A 25328-nucleotide genomic window follows, 5' to 3' on the forward strand; every position below is an offset into this window, starting at 1 on the left:
AGAGCCCTGAGCTTAACCCGATCAAACATCTCTGGCAAGACCTTAAGATTGCTGTCCACTGGCACTCTCCAACTAACCTAGCACAGCTTGGGCAATTTTGCAAGGAGGAATAGGCAAATCTTGCCTCATCACACTGTGCAAAGAGACTTAACCAAAAATACCTACTGGCTGTAATAGCTGCAAGAGGTGGTTCAACTAATTACTGAGCAAAGGGGGATGAATACTTTTGAACTGCTGACATTTCAGGTTTTGAATTTTTAGTTTCTCATGCTTTACATTTTTCCTGCTTCTTGGCGTTCTACTATGAAAAAAGGAACATATGATTCACAAATGAAAATTCTCAGTTAAATTGATCAAAATCCCTGGTTGTAAAACTCATTGATGTGAACAAAGTGTTGGGGGCCGAACATTTTTACAAGGCACTGTAACATCTCAAATTGAACATAAATATGTAAACAGAGTAGTTTGTGCATTTTTACACTCACAATATTCTCCTGAAGAATTGGTCTGGATTAAGTGGACTTTAGACTATAACACAAAAATCAAAGGTGACACTGCACTGAATCTCTAAGATTGCTATACTCTTGGAGGTTCTGAGCCATTTTCCACCGAACAAGTTAATATTATGCCTGCAGCCATTGTACATACAGGACCAGTTCACTTAACTTTCTGGTTGACGGTGAGCTGTGTCCACCTCACCTCTCAACTGTCACCCCCAGGGGATTTTTTAGTACTCGCACTAAACTCTTTTGTTGGCTAGAACTTCTGTAACGTGAATATTGTCATTTTTCAGCCACACTCAAATATTGCCCTTGCTTTGCAGCATATGGGCATGTACAACATCATTATCTAAAAGAAGTTCCAAATGTGGTTTAACACTATGCAAGCATCAATGCACATCCCAATTTATACAATACACAGAGGGAAGCTCATTTAAGAAAATAATGTATGAAGAATGCTATCTGAGAAACTGCTGTACCAATGCCCCAACAAATCACCTCCAATGCATTACTTTGTTTTAGCTATGGCACCAGACTGGTGAGCATTTTCCCATCGATTCCTATTGTCTTTTATTTTTTACCAGGACATCTTGACCTCTGAGTCAAATGCTGCCTCAATGTCAAGAGTAAATTATTCACATCTCACTTCTTTGATCTTTGTTCAGACAAAGGCTGATATGAGACTTGGATACAAGTGGTTCCATCAGAACTACAACTGGCATATATACCATTAACTCATTAACAGCAGCAGCATCACTTTCTAACACCTAAATGACTGAGAACAGCCTGACAGCACAGTTATTGGCTACTTGTGAACAATATGCAAATTAGCATGTTTTTCTTCTTATCGCATCAACAATAATGTGGTTACATCAGAACAGTTTAGCAAGACTGGGCGTGCAAATGAAGAATCTTTGACCCTGATATTGCCTGACCTGCTGAATCTTTGCAATATTCATTTTTTGTTTTAGCTAAAGAACATAGTTATAACGCACAATTCTTCATGGCTACAACCATTAGTCTTTACTGTTTAGTGATTCAGCTGTTCAAATTGGCTTAAGACTGGCTTCTGAGATGGAGACGGACTTGGCACAGGAAAGCGTATGGTCGTGCATTTAGGTAGAGGAATGAAGGCATAAACACGAGAAATTCTGCAGGTGCTGAAAATCCAAAGCAACACAGAAAATTCTGGAGGAACTCAGCAGATCAGGCAGCATCGATGGAAATGTACAAACAGTTGATGTTTCAGGCCAAGACCCTTCTTCAGGATTGAAAGCAAACATAGACTACTTTCTAAATGGGGAACAAATACAGAAATTAGAGGTGCAAAGAGACTCAGGAGTTCTAACGGCGGATTCCCTAAAGGTTAACTTGCATTTACCTTCTTTATTACTGACTTAATCTCCAATGTTAACATTCATTTCAAGAGGACTAGAATATAAAAGCAAGGATGTACTACTGAGACTTTAAAAGATATTGGACAGATCACATTTGAGGTATTAGTGAGCAGTTTTGGTCTCTATCTAAGAGAGGATGTGCAGGGATTGGAGGGGTCCAGAAGTAGTTCACGAAAAATGATCTTGGACTGAAAGGCTTAATGTACGAGGAGAGTTTGATAGCCCTGGGCCTGTACTTGCTGCTGTTTAGAAGAATGAGTGGGGATCTCATTGAAACCTATTGAATATTTAAAAGCCTAAATACAGTGGATGTGGAAAGGATGTTTCCAATAGTGGAAGAGTGTAGGACTAGCGGGCACAACCCCAGAAAACAAGGACATCCCTTTATAACAAAAATTAAGAGGAAATTGCTTTAGCTAAAGGGTGGTGAATCTGTAGAATTTATTGCCACAGAAGATGGTGGAGACAAAGTCAGTGGGCATATATAAAGTTGAAGCTGATAGAGGTTCTTGATAGTATAAGGATGTCAAATGTTATGAGGAGAAGGCAGAAAAATGGGCTTGAGAGAGATAATAAATCAGCCATGGTCAAATGGTGGAGCAGACACTAAAGGCTGAATAGTCTAATTCTGCTCCTATGTCTTGTGATCTTGGAAGATTGTGAGATTACCCACTCAAAACTTTTGGGCACAACCTTGCATTTTGCTTCCCTACCCAAAGTGTTTGGTTCTGGTATCATTGAATCACTACCTTCCAGTTAGGCACTTAGTTGTCCTGAGCCATCACAGCAGATTAGATCCACAGTTTGCAGAATAACTTGGGAACAGTTCCAGTTTCAAGCAGATTGTTAAGGACATGATTAAATAGATTTATCCATTGCTTTGATGCTCAAATCACCTGCTTCAGGTGGATTCTGATGGCAATACACTGTTCTTTTTTCACACTTCTGTAATTAATTTCTTTCCATCATTTATATAAGCTTAGTTAAAAGTATGTTCCACCCATCCAGATCAAAGTGACTATTTGACAGGCACTTGAAATATATTACCTTCAACTCACATCACTTCCTTCATAACAATTAGGGACAGACATTAAATGTTGACTTTGCTTACAATACCTGCATTTCAGAAATACATAAAAATTGCTGCACAGTCCTATTGCATTGGTTTTGTTGTCTGAATTTTCAAGTTTTGGGTTAGCACTACTTTTAGCATATTTTAAAAAAAGTTTAATGGATACTAGAAGATTAAAATTTAAATTAATAAGATTTAAGCATTTTTAATATTTTAATAACCTCTCACCCCTCAAAATCTTATATAGAAATTTTTCATGGCATTTAGAACAAAATACACTTCCTAAAATCTCACTTCAATCCAAAGTATTTGATTTACAGACAAATGAAGATAGAGTTAAGACACCAAGGAGTAAAAAATAAAAGCCATACCAAAGCTTCTGTGATTCCACTCAGGGTTGAACCCAGACCCTTTGTAACAGTCATTTGTTTGAGAAGCTCATTGCACATGATCAGGCATTTTAACATCGTTTCAGGGTCATCCTTTTTATGAGGAAATAAAAGAGAAAGCACAAGAAAATAATATCAACTTAACTATTCTATGAAAGTTTGTGGATAACAAGCAGCCTTTCAGGTTTGATGTGAACCCTTCACTAGATCCAAGATATTAATAAATTTATTTACTTCCACTGTCTACATTGATAATATGGTTAGATAAAAAGAATTACTTCTTCAACAAACATTTTTCAGAAATTATTTTATGGTGTCTTGAGGGAAAAATTGATACATTTTTCATCACCATAGTATTTATTAACAAAACATAACAATATGGTCAATCGGAATATTTTCGATTATGCAATTTGAAACCAATGCCGTTACATAAGTGGAAAAGAATTGTGTTAATCACAAGACAAAAATTTAATCTCATAATTAACTGACACCCTCTAAAATTGAATTATTTTTAAGAAAAGCTGGTGCAGAAATAAGTCCATGTAAAGAGAATGACATAGGAAAGGAGATGTGGAGGGCACACATTAACTATGGATGGAATAACAATTCTGTACTGGGTCACCTAGAGCTGACCTAGGAATGTGTAACAAAGATCTAATGCACATATTGATACATTCTTATAAACTTGATGAGCAGTATCTTTAAGGTTTTAGGATTCAAATACAACATAGAATTTAATCTTAAACAAACAGTATTCAGAGTAGGATTGACCTAGAGGCAATTACTATTTTAGTTTATGGCATGAAAATGCCAATACTCAGTAAATAGCATATTTCTATTCATATCTACTGAACATGCAATGATGACCATTAGTTATTAAGTTTTCTTTTAAAATGTGTACCTTTTCAGTGGTAACTTCTTCAACTTTAGGTTGTTCAGTTGGTCTCATTACTTCGGTTTTGATGTTTTCTAATTCCTCAATTTTCTGCTTCAGCTTTGAAGCAGAAATGAAATCCTGGGTAGCTATGCTGTCTTCCAGTGCTTGTTTTGCTTCTATCAGTTGAACTTTAATATTGGCAAGCTACAAAAGGAATTACCAAAGGAAAACAGCCATATTAGCACAGTAATATCCAGGTATTCATAAAAGTGGGCTAGAATTTGCAGTTGGGATGATCAATCATTCTTGCAGGTGCTGTATAAAAATCTATGCATTTTTTTAAATATAAGGATCACAACAGATGAACTTAACAGTAAGCAGAGCTGGAAAATTAGATCTGCCTTCTTACAGTACTAAGAATTCTTCAAAGTGTACATAATATTTAAAAGCATTCTAAAACTATTAAGCAATTCTCCAGTTTCAAATATTAAAAATTTAATTCATTTCAATACACTTAAACAACTAAAATAATTGTTTAATTAAAGAAATCTCTCCAAAAAAATGCAGATTGCCTTCATTCCCCCCCCCCCCCACACACACACACACAGTCTATCCGTTCCATTGAAATGGTAGGCTAGGATTCAGCAGGCCGATTTTTTTTTAGTATATTAACCGCTGTGGAATTCACTGTTTGTGTTCCACCACTAAACTCCCAACTTATTTGCTGCCAAGAAAGTGACAGTAGAACTTGGTTAACAAGTTCAGAATTTATGCACTTCTGTGTTGCAGGGTAAACACCAGCAGCATTTGATCACACCAGAAGCATTTCCCAGTATGCTTCAGACCATTTCTGGAGCTGTAACTGCTCAGCTCTTAATAAAATTATAGTTCACTGATTTGTCTTGTTAACATCTCTAACTCTCAATGTTAGTCTGCTAAAATTACAATGGAATCGAGAATGAACATTAATTTTTACATCAACATAATAGATGATTTTTCTTAATCACATTAAAACCATCTCTTTGATCCCTTCTGTTACAATTTTGAATCAAATGTCACATGTTGCAACAATGGAACTTGGTACCATAACTAATAGGACACTGTACTTGATATGGATGTTTTCATGCCCAACATAATTATTTGGCTACATTCTAAAAATCTAGGCAAAATTCCTTCTTTTGCAAGTTTGATTTTGTGCCATTATCAGACAAATACTACTAGCCTACATCTCCTTTATCATTTGTCTATTTACCTAATGCAAAATGTTACAACATTGACTTCCTTCTTAGTATCAAAAATACCACACAAATTGTGATCTCAAAACCTTCACTGAAGAAGTCTTTATAATATACACAAAATGCTGGAGGAACTCTGCTGAGTTCCTTCAGCATTTTGGGTGTATTACTTTGATTTTCAGCATCTTCAGATCTTTTCATGACTTGTCTAAAAAAAGTCTTTATCCATTTTGTAATTTTGTACATCATTACTTCACTTAAATTTATTCATTGGCAAGTAATGTAATAAAATAATTTTCAGGCATGTTAAATCTCAATTCTTAATTTTTAAATGATACATAATGTTACAAATCATATATAGCCAAAGTAGCCACTAGCCTATATAGTTATACCTTGACTTGTCTCTTCCTTTCTTCATCAGCATCCTCTGGTACGTCCATCTGAATAGAGGGCTCACGGACTTCTGATATTATTTCTGCAACCTGTATTATTAAATAATAATTTATCTATTGCTCAAACCTAGTACAGGGAAAGGGTTGCAAAAGGAGAAATTAATCAGAGGCTAGAAAGGAAATGTGCTCATGGAAGTGGAGCACATAGCTAAGGTATAAAGATAAGAGTATTTCACATCTGTCTTCACCAAAAATACTGCACAGAACACTACAGCATACAAACAGGCCCTTCAGACCACCTAGTCCATGCTGAACTAATATTCTGTCTCGTCCCATCGACCTGCACCCAGACCATCGCCTTCCATACCCCTCCCATCTATGTACCTATCCAAATTTCTCTTAAGTGCTGAAATCAAACCTGCATCCACCACTTGCACTGGTAGCTCATTCTGCACTGAGTGAAGAAGTTGTCCCACATGCTCCCCTTAAACATTTCACTGTTCACCATTAACTCATGGTCTCTCTCACCCAGCATCAACGGAAAAAACATGCTTGCATTTCTTCACTAAAGAGGTTGGAATTCACTGAACAGTGGATAGTGAAAGTTCAGCCACTGAATATATTACAATAATTTTTTTAGATTCCAAGAGAATCAAGTTTACAGGATTGGTGCAAGAAAGTGGTAGAGGTAAAAGATCAGTCATGATCTTAGTAAGTGGTGAAACAGGCACAAGGGATCCTGCTTTTCTTTTTCAATGTCAAATCGTACCTATTGAGGATCCTATCTAAAGCTTGCTGCAGTAATTAAGTCATTGAGCAACCAAGCAGACCAGTTTCCTATCGGCTGGATTACAACCATAGGGATATAGGTGCTGGCCCTAGAATGGCCTACAAGTCATTTAAACTGACAGATATCTTACAGTGGGTAGATCACATCTTCTGTTGTAGCGCGTCTTTTCTAAAAAAGAAATTCATCTTCTAATGGCAGAAGCAAACTCTGTGTAAACTTTGCAAGTGAAAGAAAAGTCATATGCCATTTCCAGTGTTCCTGAGGTTGGATCCTTGACAAAGTCTGTCTTTCTTTAATAATTCTCTCCAGACAATAGTGTTGGTTCGAGCACACCAGTGTGCACTTACAGTGATTCTACCAGTGCTCACCTGCCTAGCCTGATTGAAATTTTCTAAATTACTACATTGAGAAGTGTGATTGATGAAAAAAATCATCTGTCTTTTATCATCGTATGGTTATGAACTTGTTTTCTTAGTCTAAAGGACTTTAACTTACACTCTCAACAAACAGATAAATTTTGTACGCAGTCTTAATTTGACAACAGTGAGTTGAAATCAGACTTGCATTTTAGGCATCACAATTTCTGGAAGACAACTCCTAACAAGAAAGGTCAAATTGTACTGGGCACAGTGAGATTTTATAACTGGCAGGCCAAGAGAAAGCAGTATTCACAGCATGTGTCATTAAATTTATTTGTCAAAGTCACAGGATAGTCTTATGGTACAAAGTACTAATGCTTATGATAATCATATCATACTAGAACTCGCCAAAATGCGAATTCACCCTTGTGACTGTACTTCTCTCAGCACTCAAAACTTAGTATGGTGATGCTACAATAAATTACTGATGCACTGTACTGTGGAGAGAGCAACTGTCCAATTAGCACTCTGGAATCAAGTACTTGTAATATCTTTTAGATTTCTGGAAGAAAAGGTGAAGTGGGATTTGGTGCTTACATTTGTTCTAAAATGATGATTATGCTCATTTACACATTATCCAAGCCAAAGCAAATTCTATTGCTCAGGACCCAAACACCCAATAGTTCTGCTTTCCCGATGAAATGACTAATTGCTTGAATTAATAATTCAGTGAAGCATACATTTTGACATAGAAATTTTCATAGCAGAACTACACTCTTACCAGCCGAATCCTTCTATCATCATCTTTCTGTATGCTCAGCAATTGTTTCATCAGTTTTGCTACAAGAGTACTTGGGGTATTGGACAAGAGTAGAATTTCCTTCAACACTGACAGCATACATTTCCTGGCAAATCAGACCACAAAGTAAAAATCAGAATTAAGCAGCATCTGCAGACTCCGTCTGCACCAAAAGTTCCATAAAATTAAAAGAAATTCCATAAAATTAAAAGAAATTTCATGCAGTTTCACAAGCTCCAACTTCAGAAACATAGAAGAACTACAGCACAAATCTGGCCCTTCGGCCCACAATGCTGTGCCAAACATGTCCTTACCTTAGAAATTACCTAGGGCTACCCATAGACCTCTATTTTTCTAAGCTCCACATACTTATCCAGGAGTCTCTAAAAGACCCTATCGTATTTGCCTCCACCACCGTCGCCGGCAGCCCATTCCACACACTCTGCATAAAAAACTTACCCCTGACATCTCCTCTATACCTACTGCCAAGCCCTTAAAACTGTGCCCTCGTGTTAGCCATTTCAGCCCTGGGAAAAAGCCTCTGACTATCCACACAATTAATACTCTCATCATCTTATACACCTCTATCAGGTCACCTCTCACCCTCCGCCGCGCCAAGAAGAAAAGGTCGGGTTCACTCAACCTATTCTCATAAGGCATGCTCCCCCAATCCAGGCAACATCCTTGTAAATCCCCTCTGCACTGTTTCTATAGTTTCCATGTCCTTCCTATAGGGAGGTGACCAGAACTGAGCACAGTACTCCAAGAGGGGTCTGACCAGGGTCCTATATAGCTGTAACATTACCTCTCAGCTCTTAAACTCAATCCCGTGGTTGATGAAGGCCAATACACCGTATGCGTTCTTAACCACAGAGTCAACCTGTGCAGCAGCTTTCAGTGTCCTATGGACTCGGACTCCAAGATCCCTCTGATCCTCCACACTGCCAAGAGTCTTACCATTAATACTATATTCTGCCATCATATTTGACCTATCAAAATGAACCACTTCACACTTATCTGGGTTGAACTCCATCTGCCATTTCTCAGCACAGTTTTGTATCCTATCGCTGTCTCGCTGTAACCTCTGACAGCCCTCCACAATATCCACACACCCCCAACCTTTGTGTCATCAGCAAATTTACTAACCCATCCCTCCACTTCCTCATCCAGGTTATTTATAAAAATTACGAAGAGAAGGAGTCCCAGGACAGATCCCTAATACACTCCACTGGTTACCAACATCCACGCAGAATATGACCCATTTACAACCACTCTTTGCCTTCTGTGGGCAAGCCAATTCTGGATCCACTTGCATTGTAAAGCATCACTTGCAGATATATTACAAAATCTTAAGTCTACAAAATCAAAGAAGGGGTAGTTTTGATTGGACTAACAGAAAAACAGTTTGCTGAACAATTGCTTTTCATACTGGAGAAAAACGTGCAGCAATGCTTTCAGGCAACTGGTCTTTCTAATACATTAATGACACTTAAACACATAAACATAATTTTTAAAATTTAAAGAGAATGCAAGAATCAAAAATTAAGTTAACAGGGAGAAGTGTAGCAGCAAACTTTAGGAGGAAACAAAGAGAACAGAAGAAACAGGCATATACCAAGCAGTTAAAACTTAACTCAGAAGCATAAATTAAATTCACTTTTGAGAAAATAATGGCAATGAAATCTAAAATGGTACAATTTTAAAGGCAATGGAGCAACAAAGATAGATACTTGAATAACATTTGAGGGTGTCAAGAAGGTGAAGGTGGACTAAAAAGGGCTCAGAGGACACTTGGCTTCATAAATAAAATAACAAGATAAAACATGTAGCAATACCAAGCTTTATAAAATACTGGTTATACCATCAGTTGGGCCGTTGTGGAGAGCACTCAATGTTGGTATGATAGAGAATGCACAGAGGATATTTACTAGAACATTATTAAAGAACTGTAGTTTTAGTTACTGAATACAGAAACCATCAATGTTCTTATGGCAAAGAAAAATTATGGTAAGTTTTGATAGAATGGTTAAATTGGCAAGAAATTTCATAAGGACAGTTGACAAATCATTTCTAATACTTAAGTAATTAGAATGAACCACAGTAACATTAAAAATTATTCTAAAAATATGAACAGAGCAAGTTGTTGTGCTCTATAATTCACAGACTGAAATAGATTCTTTCTTTATTTTTATTTAGAGATACAGCACGGAACAAGCCTTCTGGCCCAACAAGCCCGCACCAGCAGTTACACTCACATGATCAACTAACCTACTAACCTGTACATCTATGGAATGTGGGCGTAATCCAAAGCACCTGGAGGAAACCCACACTGCCACAGAGAAAATTGACAATCTCCTTAGACAGCGTGAGAATTGAACTAGGTTAATTTATGAGTAAACAAATTTTCAAAGATAATTTGCAGAAATAGTTGAAAGAAAATACAGAACTAAAGGAATCAAGGGTTAAGAAGAAAGGGGAGGAAAAGTAGATTTGAAAAATATCATGGTTGATTTGATCTTTTTGAATGATAGAGCAGGTAGAGGGGCTGAATAGCCTTCTCCCGTTTGTGTGTCTTATGGCTAGGAAAATTGCAAATTATTAAAGCACCTTGTGAAAGTTCAGCTATAAGAATAATCAGTTCCATGTCAAAGTATTCCATATAGTTGTACAGTGTTAATGAAAAGTAAAATTGTGTGTGGTGTACAAAAGATGCCTATTCTAGAAAAACAAGTTTTATCTCCATCCATCAATATTTACAACCACTGAATATGACAAACTACAGTCACTAACATTAATATTAACCATGTATAGTTCCATAATTGTGCATGCCACTAAATTTAAGAATGACTAGAGAATTTCTTGAGGGTTTCTGTTCCATTCTACGTCCAATATTTGTTTTAAAATCAAAAACTCTCAAGCTGTTTATAATACACGAAAATAGCTCATCAGTTCATATTCAATTTTAATTAATTGGATACTTATTCTCCAAGCTTCCTGAAAACTCAGAGTAAATTTATCAAAACATACCTGCCACCCTCTTCTGATGTATCCAGGCAACCAACGAGACTAAGCAGCTCTTGGCTTATGAATTCTTTCTTCATTACATCTTCAACTTCTGCAAAGTTGGCTTTCATCGATTGTTTCAAAACAGGAAGATTTTTCAGGTAACTAACAGCAGAAAGAATAAAAATCGTAAGCTAATTTTTTCTTAGTTTTATCCCTCTCAATAACTGCAAAAGTAGAATTACAAGTTAAAATAAGGAGACTTACTATATACATGCAATATGCAAATAGAAATGAAATCTTTGACAGACATACGGGGACAAATAAAATCACCAATGCAGGAATGTTCTGGAAACACGATATACTCAACCTGAGAAGCCACTCAAAATATACCTCACTAGCACCACTATGATAGCCAAATTCCTATACCATCCTGTTGTACTCACGATGTAAAAGTTTGATGTCCAAATTCTGTCTGAAAACCAGGTAGCTCAGATAGCTGCTAGTTGTCCGGCTTTATCCCTTCCTTTCCAATTGTGAATCTGTACAGTCCCTTTGTGTACAAGTGGACCTGACCTAACCAAAATTGCGGGAACTTACTTTGGTAAATAATTTGGACATCGGACTTATGTTTTCAACCAGCAAATCAGAAGGACTAGAATGATTCATAGTCAATTGGACTGTACATCTAGGACATGTCTACTCCAAAGCAAGACTGTAAAGTTACAAGGTGCAATTATGACTAAAATTAATTCAGACAGATTGAATTCCTGTGTGCATTGGTAGTTTAAATATGTTACCAGAGATATTGGAAATACCTGCCAATTGCTACAACTCACTAATATGCACCTGAATAAGTATCATTTCATTCTCTTGTCTTCCTCAGGAAGCTACTTAGGCAATGACTGCTAAATATTCCAAATATTTATCCCAATCAAAAACAAATTCAACATTTCCTTATGACATAGGAAGCAGCCATTCGCTCATTGCATTCCAATGGAAACGCCATTCCCTATTCACACAATACTTTCATAAATTCCCCAAAGATTCTACTAACAAGAAACAATTCAGAAAGGCCAATTAAATTACCAGTCTTTCAAAAGGGGGTAGAAACACCAAGAGCTGAAACAGGCCACGACAGGGATAATGTGCAAGTTCCACAGATGGTACTTGAGGCCACAACTGAACCTGGATTGCTAGCATTGAGAGATAGCAGTTGTATGTGCTATGTGACTATACTCACCATGATCCTCTGGTTCTACTTCTCTGATTAGCTGAAACAATAGCCTACACCATCTAATCTTCTAGAATTATAAAATTACCTATTTTTTTGTTTCTCCTTTCGTTGAAAGAACTTGACCAATTTTTTTTTCAAGTTTTTGAATCTAACTATTCTACACATACATTCACACACTCTGTCAACAAGAGGCCATATGGGTGGAGCTGAAAACAGGAAAGATATGACATTAATGGGGTTGTATAATAGACCACCCAATAGTCAGCGAGAATTGGAGGAGCAAATCTGCAGAGAGATAGCAGACAACTGCAGGAAACAAAGTTGTGATATGGGGATTTTAATTTTCCACATATTGATTGGGACTCCCATACTGTTAAAGGTCTAGACGGGTTAGAGTTTGTAAAATGTGTTCAGGAAAGTTTTCTAAATCAATATATAGAGGTACCAACTAGAGAGGATGCAATATTAGATCTATTAGGAAACGAGTTAGGACAGGTGATGGAAGTGTGTGTAGGGGAACACTTTGGTTCCAATAATCATAATACCATTAGTTTCAACTTGATCATGTATAAAGATAGATCTGGTCTTCAGGTTGAGGTTCTAAACTGGAAAAAAGTCAAATTTGAAGAAATGAGAAAGGATCTAAACAGTGCGGATTGGGACAGGTTGTTCTCTGGCAAGGATGTGATTGGTAAATGGGAGGCCTTCATAGGAGAAATTTTGAGAGTGTAGATTTTGTATGTTCCTGTCAGGATTAAAGGCAAAGTGAATAAGAATAAGGAACCTTGGTTCTCAAGGGATATTGGATCTCTGATAAAGAAGAGAGAGATGTATGACATGTATAGGAAACAGGGAGCAAATAAGGTGCTTGAGTATAAAAAGTGCAAAAAAAAATTAAGAAAGAAATCAGGAGGGCTAAAAGAAGACATGAGATTGCTTTGGCAGTCAAGGTGAAGGATAATCCAAAGAGCTTCTACAGGTATATTAAGAGCAAAAGGATAGTAAGGGATAAAATTGGTCCTCTTGAAGATCAGAGTGGTCAGCTATGTATGGAACCAAAAGAAGTGGGGGAGATCTTAAATGGTTTTTTTGCATCTGTATTTACTAAGGAAACTGGCATGGAGTCTATGGAAATAAGGCAAACAAGTTGTTTGGTCATGAAACCTACACAGATTGAAGAGGAAGAGGTGCTTGCTATCTTGAGGCAAATCAGAGTAGATAAATCCCCAGGACCTGACAGGGTATTCCCTTGGACCTTGAAGGAGACTAGTGTTGAAATTGCAGGGGCCCCAGCAGATACACTTAAAATGGCGGTATCTACGGGTGAGGTGCAGGAGTACTGAAGGATAGCTCGAAGGCTCTAAAGGTAATCCAGGAAATTATAGGCCGGAAAGTTTGATGTCGGAAGTAGGTAAATTATTGCAAGGAGTACTAAGAGATAGGATCTACAAGTATTTGGATAGACAGGGACTTATTAGGGAGAGTCAACATGGCTTTGTGCATGGTAGGTCATGTTTAACCAATCTATTAGAGTTTTTCAAGGAGGTCATCAGGAAAGTGGATGAAGGGAAGGCAGTGGATGTTGGCTACATGGACTTCAGTAAGGCCTTTGACAAAGTCCCGCTTGGGAGGTTAGTTAGGAAGATTCAGTCGCTAGGTATACATGGAGAGGTAGTAAATTTAATTGGACATTGGCTCAATGAAAGAAGCCAGAGAGTGGTAGTGGAGGATTGCTTCTCTGAGTGGAGACCTGTGACTAGTGGTGTTCCACAGGGATCAGTGCTGGGTCCGTTGTTATTTGTCATCTATATCAATGATCTGGATGAGAATATGTAAATTGGATCAGCAAATTTGCTGATGATACAAAGATTGGAGGTGTAGTGGACAGTGAGGAAAGTTTTCAAAGCTTGCAGAGGGATTTGGACCAGCTGGAAAAATGGGCTGAAAAATGGCAGGTGAAATTTAATACAAGTGTGAGGTATAGCACTTTGGAAGGACAAACCAAGGTAGAACATACAAGGTAAATGGTAGGGCCCTGAGGAATGCAGTAGAACAGAGGGATCTGGGAATACAGATACAAAATTCCCTAAAAGTGGTGTCACAGGTAGATAGGGTTGTAAAGAAACCTTTTGGTACATTGGCCTTTATAAATCGAAGTATTGAATATAAGAGTTGGAACGTTATGGTGAGGTTGTATAAGGCATTGGTGAGGCCGAATTTCGAGTATTGTGTGCAGTTTTGGTCACCAAATTACAGGAAGGATATTAATAAGGTTGAAAAAGTGCAGAGAAGGTTTACAAGGATGTAGCCGGGACTTGAGAAACTGAGTTACAGAGCAAGGTTGAATAGGTTAGGACTTTATTCCCTGGAACGTAGAAGAATGAGGGGAGATTTGATAGCGGTATATAAAATTATGATGGGTATAGATAGAGTGAATGCATGCAGGCTTTTTCCACTGAGGCTAGGGGAGGAAAAAACCAGAGGACATGGGTTAACGGTGAAGGGGGAAAAGTTTGAAGGGAACATTAGGCGGGGCTTCTTCACACAGAGAGTGGTGGGAGTGTAGAATGAGCTGCCAGATGGAGTGGTAAATGCGGGCTCACTTTTAACTTTTTTTTTCAAATCTTTTTATATTTTCCAAAATTAACAAGAGTACATCAAAGTAAACAACACTTACAATGTCTCAAGAAAAAAAACATTATTTTAAAGATTGAAAAAATTTTGGTGATTAAAAAAAAAGAGAAAAGAAAACCCACTAAGCAAGAAAAAGTGAGAAAAAAAACCAATTAGGTGTTCAACCCCGAAGCCATGCGTCATACAAAAAGCTTCTAAAGATAAACATCAAACCACCAGCAAGAAAAAAAAAGTACCAAAAATTTACAATTAGATCATGGAGGAAATCTATCAATTAACTCAAATGATAATAACAAGCAAATGAACCCCATCTTTTCTCAAAATCAAACATAGGTTCAAAGGTTCAACTTCTAATTTTCTCCAAACTAAGACATAGCATCACTTGAGAGAACCATTGTGACAAAGTGGGAGCCAATGTATCCTTCCACTTCAACCAAATGGCCCTCCTAGCTATCAACGTAACAAATGCAATAACATGTTGGTCAGACAAAGAGATACTGCGGATGTTTTGAGGAATTATTCCAAAAAGCAGTTAATTTGTTAGGGTGTAAATTAATTTAAGTGCTTTAGAAATTGACAAAAAAATCTAACTTCCAGTATAGAACAAGACCAAAACATGTGTGTCAGTGTAGCTGTCTCCGTTTTACATCTATCACAATAACTATCAACATTAGGGAATATTTTAGATAATCTCTCCTTCATCAAATGGTAACGATGTACAATTTTAAATTGCATCAGTGAATGACTAGCACAGATCGAAGAAGAGTTAACCAGCTTACGAATCCACGTCCAATCCTCCTTCATAAAAGTCAAATTAAGTTCCTTTTCCCGATCTTGTTTAACCTTAAATAAAGGACACTTATCCCATTGTAATAGTAAATTATAAATGCTTCCAATGGAACCCTTCATTGAAGGGTTCATGCTCATAATAGTATCTAACAGTCAGCATCCAATATGCAAGGAAAATTACTTAAATATTTTGGTAAGAAATGTCTAACTTGAAGGTATTGTAAAAAGTGTGAGTGTGAAAGAGATTATTTATCAACTAATTGTTCAAAAGACATCAGTCTTTCTTCTTTAAATAAATCCAAAAAAGAATTAATACCTTTATTTTTCCACAGTAAAAAAATTGGATCACTCAAAGAAGGCTTAAAAAAGTAATTTCAATAAATTAAACTACGAAGTTTAAATTTTTTAAGTTTAAAAAAATTGCGGAACTGGAGCCAAGTTTGTAAAGAATGTTTAATCACAGGGTATAAATTTAAATTAGCAACTTTAGCTAATTGTATAAGTAAAGCAGTTCCTAATAACAAGGTTAAATAAACCTGTGTCACAGCTTTTAATTCCAAGTCTACCCAAATTGGCCGATCGTTCTTATCAACCCAATGTAACCAAAAGGACATGTATCGCACATTAACAGCCCAGTAATACATTCTTAAATTAGGCAAAGCGAGACCTCTATCCTTTTCAACTTTTGTAAGTGACATTTACTAATTCTTGGTCTTTTATTATTCCAAATAAAAGATAAAATAATAGAATCAATCTGATCAAAAAACTTCTTAGTCAAAAAAACAGGGATATTCTGAAATATTTTGACCAACGGGTGAAAATGTAAGTGGACTCCATCTACTAAATAAATACTTCATAGAATCTACCAAGGGAACAAAATTAGCTTTATAAGGATCCTTATATTTTTTAGTGATTATAACACCCGAATATCTAAAAGAACCCGTGACTTTGAAAGGAGTATTATCATATATAGAAACAGATTCATTTAAAGGAAACAGTTCACTTCTACCAAAATTTATTTTGTATCTTGAAAAATCTCCAAATTCATTAAATAATTTTAGCAAGGCAGGAATAGGTTCCTCAGGATTGGATATATAAACCAGTAAATCGTCAGCGTAAAGAGAAATCTTATGATTGGTCTCATTTCCAAAAATCCCATAAATGTCTTTAGCAATAGCAAGGGGTTCTAATACTAAATTAAATAACAAAGGACTTAATGGACAACCTTGTCTTGTCTCCATGAAAGCTGAAAAAAAGGAGACCTACAGTTATTGGTAATGACAGTAGCAATAGGAATGTTATATATCATTCTAATCCAATAATTAAAATTAACACCAAAGTCAGATTTCTCTAAAACATTAAATAAATATTTCCATTCGACTCGATCAAACACTTCAGCATCCAAAGAGACGACGCATTATGGACTTTTAAAAGAGGACGAATATATAATGTTAAATAATCTCCAAACATTTGAAAAAGAATACTGACCCTTTATAAAGCCTGTTTGATCTTTAAAAGTAATTTTACCCAAAATATTCTCCAACCAATCGGCCATTATCTTTGACAGAATCTTAGCATGGACATTCAATAATGAAATTGATCTATATGAGGCACAATCAGTAGGATTTTTATCCTTTTTAAGAATTAAAGAAATAGAAGCCTCATAAAAAGCAGAGGGCACATCAGCTTTCATAAGAGAATCCTTAAACATTTCCAACATATAGAGAGAAAGCCATTTTCCAAATTTTTTATAAAATTCTACAGGATAGCCATCAAGTCCAGGGGCCTTACCAGATTGCATTGAAAAAATAGCTTTATGAATTTCGGCTTCAGTAATTTGGGCATCAAGAGTTTTTCGATCCTCAACAGAAATTTTAGGAAAAGCAATCTTTTGTAAGAAAGCATTCAATTTAAAAGAATCTACTGGACATTGAGATTTATAAAGTTCAGTATAAAAATCTTGAAAAATCTTATTAATTTCTTCATATTCCCAAGCCAGGAAACCATCTTTCCTAGGGATTTTCAAAATTTGCCTTTTGGCTCTAGCTGTTTTGAATTGAGATACAAGCAGTTTATTATTTTTATCTCCAAACATATAAAATTAGCCCTTTAACTTAAGCAAATAGCCTTCAATAGGATGAGTTAATAATAGATTAAATTGTAATTGGAGTTCCACCCTTTGTTTGAATAAATCAATACTAGGGGAAATTGCATAAATATTATCTAAGTCTTTAATTAGTTTTGAAATCTTATCTAATTCTACTTTAGTTTGTTTTTAAGCTTAGCTGAGAAAGAAATTAACTGACCACGTAAAAATGCTTTAAATGTATCCCATATGATTAATTTAGACGTACCCCCTACATCATTAAAAAGAAAAACTTATTTCATCTGGGTTTCAATGAAGCTGACAAAGTCAGAGTTTTGCAATAATGTCTGAGACATGCACAATGGTGGGTGGGCAAGAATGACATCATCAAATGCAAAAGACAAACTCAGAGGCGCATGACCAGATATAGCAATAGCGTCTTATTCACAATTTTTAGCACTAGGCAAGAAGCAAGGATCGATTATAATATAATCGATCCTCGAATATTTTTTATAAACATATGAAAAGGAAGAATATTCTCTGTTATCAAGGTGTAGACATCTCCATAATTCAATCAATCCAAAATCAGTCAAAAAGGAGTTATTAAGTGACACAGAGCGATTTGGAAGTCGCTGATTGGTTGAGCTCTTGTCAATCAAAGGATTTAAACAACAGTTAAAATCCCCACCCATTATCAACATATATTTATTTAGATCAGGCAGTAAAGCAAATACCTTTTTAAAAAAAAGAATCATCTAAGTTAGGAAAGCACAAATTGATCAAAACAACTTTTCTGTTCCAGATTACTCCTTTAACAATTAAAAATCTACCATTAAAATCTGACTCAATCAATATCCTCTTGAATAAATATATTGGATTTAATAAAGATGGACATACCCTTAGTTTTACCCAGAGAAGTGGAGTTTAACTGCAAACCCCGCCACCATCCAAAAATCTATTTTGATCTCCCACCCTGATATGTGTCTCTTGGGCAAAAATTATATCAGGTTGGAATCAGTTACACCACGTACATTCCAACTTATTACATTAATCCATTTAAATACCATACTATAGTTTTATTCTACTTTACACATGCGCAGAGCACATACCAATACAGGATGATCAAAAATGGCAGTGATGAAGAATACAACCACATAGAAAACACGCATGCTCCGGAACCACCCAATGGGAAAAAACCCCTAACTCTAACCCCACCCCCCTCCCCCCATAGCCCGAAAAAAAGCAGGCACCCTATGATAGAATACAAAGCCAGGGACTGCTCTGTCTGTGCAAAAAAAATTTTTAAAGATTCTCTCTTCTTCCCCCTAGTTAAAAAGAAACAAAACCCACTGACTTTGTAAGAAGAACGACAAAATCTCAACAAAGGAAAGTGTTTACATTCCAGCATCTACACACTATCCCATGTTTAAATTTAATCTTTTTTTAAACAAGAAAGAACCAAAATAATGTTATCTCTTAAAAAGAAAAACCAGCGCCATTTTTAAATTTAACATTAAATCCCTAAAAAAAAAGCTTTAAATTCAGTTATAAGACACTATAATAAAGCAGAGAAAAAGTTAATAGGATATTTAACCCAATTAAATTTTCAAAAATACCAACTAATAATAGGTAATTGAACCCTCCCCTAAATATATATATATATATAAAAATAAAGAAGCCCATTAGTAGGAAAAACTAGGAATTAATTAAGAAGAAAACAAAAAAAAAATCAAACCAGATATTACGTTAAAGGAACAAGTCCCTTTATCATCTTCTTCTCAATCGAATGTCCGAATAACCATTTAAACAGTCATACACGAACCATAGATCTTCTTTCCAAAAAAAACAATAATATGCAATAATGAACAAAATCTCCTTATCTTCTTTTAATACTCTGTCAATGAAATATCCAAGTAACCTTCATAAATCTTCTTTCCGAAATGCCAATATAGAGATAACCAAACAACCTTCCAGACAGTTCATTCGGCAGCGGTAGCAGGTTTGTTTGAACGAACTCCAGTGCAGCTTTTGGATCAAAAAAAGTACGAGGAGGAGAATTAGGAGGAAAAACTCTAATTCTTGTCGGGTAACACAAGGAAGGGAACAGTTTCTTATCATATACCTGTTTCATTACCAGAGCAAATCTTGATCTTTGTTCCGTTACCTCCTTCGGATAATCCTCATAAAAACAGATCTCAGATTCCTTAAATCTAAAAACTCTGCTTTCTTGCCTGTCACATTATTTGTTCTTTAATTTTAAAGTGATGAAAACAAACCAAAACAAATCTTGGTTTATTTGGATCTTTAGATTTCGAAGTAAAAGCTCTGTGTGCTCTTTCTATAGTAGGCGGCTGTGATAATATGGTAGGAAATAAGGTATGAAAAAGCTTACCAAAGTAAGCAGTTAAATCTCCATCTTCAGCTCCTTCTTGCAGCCCAACAATTCGTATATTCCTTCAGCGAGACCTAGTTTCCAGGTCTATAATCTTATTTTGATATCTTTCCACACGAGTTGTAGCTTCAAACAATTTTTGCTTAGTTATCTTCAATTCCTCTTCGTGTGTAATAACTTGAGTTACCAGGTCTTTAAGTTTTCCCAGAAATGACTTCATTTCATTACTATTCTTTTCCAGTTGGTCTTCAATTGACCCATTCTGATCATTAATTGAATTCAGTGTCCAAACCATATCTTCAGCCCATGGTGGCATTTCATCAGATCTTTCCTTTTGCATCTTTCCTTTCCCATTACCTTTATCACTAGGTTCAGACAAGTTCTTCCCACTGCTCGTAGACATAGACATATTGTTCCCCCTCAAGAATCAGCAAATAAAAATTTTAAATTCGAAGTTTAAACTAGGGAGAAAGGAACAAAACTAAGAGCAGCACAAAAACTGCTGCTACTCCATTTGCAGACAGGCGCAGTCTCATCCACTTTTAACATTTAAGAAAAGCTTGGACAGGTACATGGATGAGAGGTGTATGGAGGGATATGGTCCAGGTGCAGGTCAGTGGGACCAGGCAGAAAAATGGTTCAGCACAGCCAAGAAGGGCCAAAAGGCCTGCTTCTGTGCTGTAATGTTCTATGGTTCTAAGAACTGGTTCATATTCCAATTGTGGTTTTATTACTGATCAAGGTGTTAGGATTGCATCTCAACAATGATGAATGCATCATGACATCTGATTTGCTCTATTCTTCCCCAGCACACTTGATCAAATTTTCCTGTTTTGTAAGAACCTCTCTCTACTTACATTACTTTCTTTTGAAAATCCACTGAGCAATGTTTTTTGATGATTTAGTATTGAGAAAAATGGCAGTACAAATCAAATCAGAAATGGGAAAAGATCAATAATTATATAATTACCAAATTTTCACAGCATTGTTTAATTATATAGACAACAGAACATTTAAAAAAACATATGCAATTTAAAAGGAATACCTCAACAGATAGGATGCATATGTAGCTGCTTCAGGCAAAAGTTTTTCTAAGGCTTCTTCCCCTTTATCTCCCTTTGATTTTATGTAGTTACAGAGACATCTCCAGTATAGGGCATTTTCACAAGTTAGATCTTCGGCTGGTATTATTTTTCTGAAAGGCAGAAAACACTCTGTAAGTCGGGTCAATAATGGTTTTTAAAATGCTGTAATTCACTATTATTCTGAAAAATTAAACATATGAAGCATTGATCCCATGTTCAGTGTAAAGTAATAACCCACAAACTGCAAATAGGCAAGTGATATTGTAGATCAGTTTCTGCATGTTGGGAGGGACACAGAGAAACCTTTTTAAATTTAGAGATACAGCATAGAAATAAGCCCTTCCAATACTTTTGAGCTGTGCCTCCCAGCAACCCACTGATTTAACTCTAGCCTAATCACATAACAATTTACAATGACCAATTGACTGTGGGAGGACCCAGAGAAAACTCACGCATTACACAGGGAGGACACACAGACTCCTTTCAGATGGCATAATAAAAGTTAAAGGCACTAATAAGTATAAACCAAAATGTTTGGAATGCATAGCCACAAAATAGTAAGGAAAGGGTGCAGGAAATAGAACACAAGGACATGATTATGCTGGAACCACATAAAAACTAGCTGGGTCACAGATCAACCAATTAGGAACAAATCCAATCACATTATAAAGAGGGCACAATTGGACTTCAGATGATACATCAATTTGTGGGGGTGTTGGCAGGGTGGGAGAATTTTGACAACAAAGAGAGATTAGTCAAGCTAGGTTCAGCAACGTATAGCTTGGGTCAATAAGGTCATTAGAGAAGCAACTTTGAGTGAGTGGGAGGGATTAGTTTTCCTCAGCAAAAACAGTAGCTGCAAATAAATATTTAAATAATTTGTAGAAGGACTAGAGCTGGCGAAAAAAGAAATCATTCCAAGGACAGTGGGACCCTAGAAGGGTGGTGAAGCCCTCATCACATCTAAAAACTATTTGGATATGCATTAAGTGTCATGAATTAGTCAGGTAAAGACCAACAGATAGGAAGTAAAATTGTGATAAATACAATGGGCAAGATGGCTGCATCCTATATTGTAAAATTGTAAAGCCACCCTTGTCATATCAGGGATACTTTTAAGTAGAAAATATAGCAAGAAAGAGAACATCACTCCAGATATACATGACACATTTATATTCCACTTAAGGCTTCTCCTCTCTTCTTTATCTATACAACATCAGCACATCCCCTCTGTTTCTGTATCCTATCTCACATATTCCCCTAAGTGCATCTGTAATGTTCATTTTCTACTCCACAGTTGTGAGTTCCACGTTCCAAACATTCTGGAACAGAATCTTCTTCTGAATTCCCTATTTGATTTTATGGTGAATAACTATGGTAGGAAACTGACGATCTCCATGTACTCCTCCAGACCTTTTTGGATCAGTTATCAAGCTTGGATAAATTATGCCTTTTGTCATATTAAACTATTAACATCAACAATTAGAGCAAACATATTAAACGCACCCATTATTTAGATTTTGACAATTAGTAACCAATTCTTCAAGAGGGCTTTGAGAAAACAAAGCATTAAGTGCAGACTCAGCCACATCAATACAGTTTTCCACATCTAGACAATGGAGCAAGTCTAAAACATTGCCATCCAGTATGTGAAGCCAAGCCTGCAACAGCTTTTTCTTTACCACTTCTTTTACAGCATCTATAAATAAAATAAAAATCACTGTGTTACTTGAAAAGGTAAAGTTCATATTAAAAGAATCATACACACAAAAGCTCCAACAATAATGCCAAAGATCAAACTTACTGATAGTTAACAAAATTGTTAATTCCAAATGTTTAAAATAACAATTAAAACTTTTCTTTAAAATTTGGCATTCATGATGCTTATGGGTTTTAGTGTTAATAACTAAGCCACAATGCAACAGAAAGCAGTTTTGAAGTATGCCAGAAGTGAAGATTCTCCTTAAGTTTCATCTGAACAAACTTTTTATCATATTATGTTTCACTTTATTTCCTTGTGGCCCTTTTGGGTTTACATTAAATTACATTGCTATCTCAAACATTTTTCTATTTTTAAACTACATAATTGTTTTGCTTCATTATCTACAGCTACTTTCATTCCTAGCAAGAATAGATACATTTCAACTGAGCTAAACAGTACATGACTTGTGACAATAAACACACTCTTTTGTCACTATAAGGATTCCAGTAAGTACCCTCTGTTCAGCAACATCACCACCCTGGATATAGAAAGATAAAATCCATGAAAATAATAAGAGTAAAACAAGATCACATCATCATTTGAAATATTTCCATACCTAGAGCATGGAGTGAACCTTAAAAACTTGGGCAAGATACTTCTCAGAATTCTTTGGCCTTTGGGTTGAAAGCATCTATTTGTACATTACACAAGTCAGTTGTCTAAAGTGGCTTATCCTGCTAAATGCACGGTAGCATAGAAACTTACAGGATTTGTTGCCATTGATCTCAAGAGAGCCAATTTCAAATACATGCTCCAGCAACAACTGCTACAGCACACACAAATTGCTAGAGGGAGCGTCTATGGGCAGAAATAGCAGTGGATATTTCGGGCAGAGACTGTTCATCAGATCATAATTTTTTTTATTGTTTGTTTGCTGCTTGACATGCTGAGTTCTTCCAGAATTTTGGGTGTTTTCCAGCATCTGCAAAACCTTTTGTTTCTCTATTATACAGCAGCCATTGTGTAAATTTAAGTTCCATTGACCAACAATGGATTTCTCAGCATAAGTCTTTTGTATGAAGACTTTAAAATTCCATACATTTTAGTGACATTATATGTGGATAACTTACCTGAACGGTCAGTCAAACCCTGCTTAAGAAGCTTTACTCTCTGGGCAATGGAAAATGCTTTTATATGTATTTTCTCTGCCAGTACCTGAAAGACACATAATTGATGACATGGCTGAATTTGTATTGTTCAATTTTTATGTTAAACGTTGAAAAGTCGGTGTTAATGTAAACAAATCATCATTGACAAAACATATGAAAATCCCTTTTCATATTGACAGTAATTTATTTAAAAATGCATAATTAATCTAGACCAGTATTCCAAAATATGTTATCGAAGAAATTAAGAGATTCTAAGGGGTAATCATATGAAAGAAATTAGCTTCAAGGATTATCTTAGGGATTGAATTGCAGAGCTTTGTGCTGGTGCACCTGGTATATAAAATGAGAGAATGACATACAGTTAAGATATGGGTCTATGTGTTTGGTGTATAAATATTATATCTCTATACCTTATATCCAGTTCTTCCATACACATACAGGCCCACAAGCATACACAATAATATCAATTGGTTTGAATACATGTGTTGAAATCACTTGCGCAGTCCTGTAGTGAATACTTAAGTCCAGAGAGGACGAATCAAGTTTACTAACCAACTTAAGATGAGGACTGAGGATTATTTTAATAATTTTATTGAAATAAAAAGCTCCACTTTATTGGTAGCTGTCATGAACTCCAAGACATCTACCTTCTTCCAGGTAGGTTCATCTTTGAGCATTTTTTCTTAGCAGTACAACCTACCTACTCCCTTCATCACAGATGTCCTCAAAGCACTCCACATCTTTCCTTCCCTGGATCCATTCTCAAGTCACACTACCAAATCAAACATCAGGTTAATAATCCCCAGTAATCTTTCCTGTACTCCCTTACTCTTGTTATCATCTTTCCGAGATTGACCCTCTTCCCCAATTCGTGACCTGCTTCCCAATGAATATTCACTCTCAGTATTAATTTGATAGTACAAAGAGAAGGAACAAGGTACAGGGAATAGCATACATCAATATTCATGGACACTTTTTAAAACCACCCACCTCATAGGCTAATTTTCTGACATTATCTTTAATGTCCATTGTGCGTCCAATGATTTTAGGAAGAGTCTTGGATGATGGTGCAATGCAGGACAATACTGCTCTTCTCACCTCTGGATTGGTGTCACATTCAATCAAATACATGTATGCTAAATAAATTACATTGGGTTACTGTATTTTAATTAAAATAACAGAAACTTCAATATTTTCACTTCATCACATTTCAAAAAGACAATAAGTTTACAACAGGTTGAGTGCCACTTATCTGAAATGCTTGGGGCCTAAGAGTTTCAGATTTCAGATTTTGGAATATATAAAGAAGATATCTTGGGATTGCCATCATTTCCAACTCTGAATTTGTGTTAATGGTAAGTAGTCTTTACCTTACACTTGTTCATTACACACATGTACAGATGCAGCCATTCTGCATGTTA

General features: G+C 36.0%; 1 protein-coding gene across 2 annotated transcripts in view; it reads right to left on the reverse strand.

Annotated features, from left to right (window-relative positions):
- The window catches only part of ncapg (non-SMC condensin I complex, subunit G), an 87469-nt gene that overhangs the window by 21020 nt on the left and 41121 nt on the right, over positions 1-25328 (reverse strand). For both annotated transcript variants that reach the window (XM_063042165.1, XM_063042164.1), the window contains exons 5-13: positions 24898-25043; positions 23869-23953; positions 22543-22735; positions 20997-21146; positions 10838-10978; positions 7793-7916; positions 5863-5952; positions 4260-4439; positions 3341-3451 (exon numbers count right to left, since the gene is read on the reverse strand). In XM_063042165.1, coding sequence (XP_062898235.1) covers positions 3341-3451; positions 4260-4439; positions 5863-5952; positions 7793-7916; positions 10838-10978; positions 20997-21146; positions 22543-22735; positions 23869-23953; positions 24898-25043 — 1220 coding nt within the window. The remainder of the gene's footprint in view (positions 1-3340; positions 3452-4259; positions 4440-5862; positions 5953-7792; positions 7917-10837; positions 10979-20996; positions 21147-22542; positions 22736-23868; positions 23954-24897; positions 25044-25328) is intronic.

This window comes from Mobula hypostoma, chromosome 3 (genome assembly GCF_963921235.1).
Source record: "Mobula hypostoma chromosome 3, sMobHyp1.1, whole genome shotgun sequence".
Taxonomy (NCBI): domain Eukaryota; kingdom Metazoa; phylum Chordata; class Chondrichthyes; order Myliobatiformes; family Myliobatidae; genus Mobula; species Mobula hypostoma.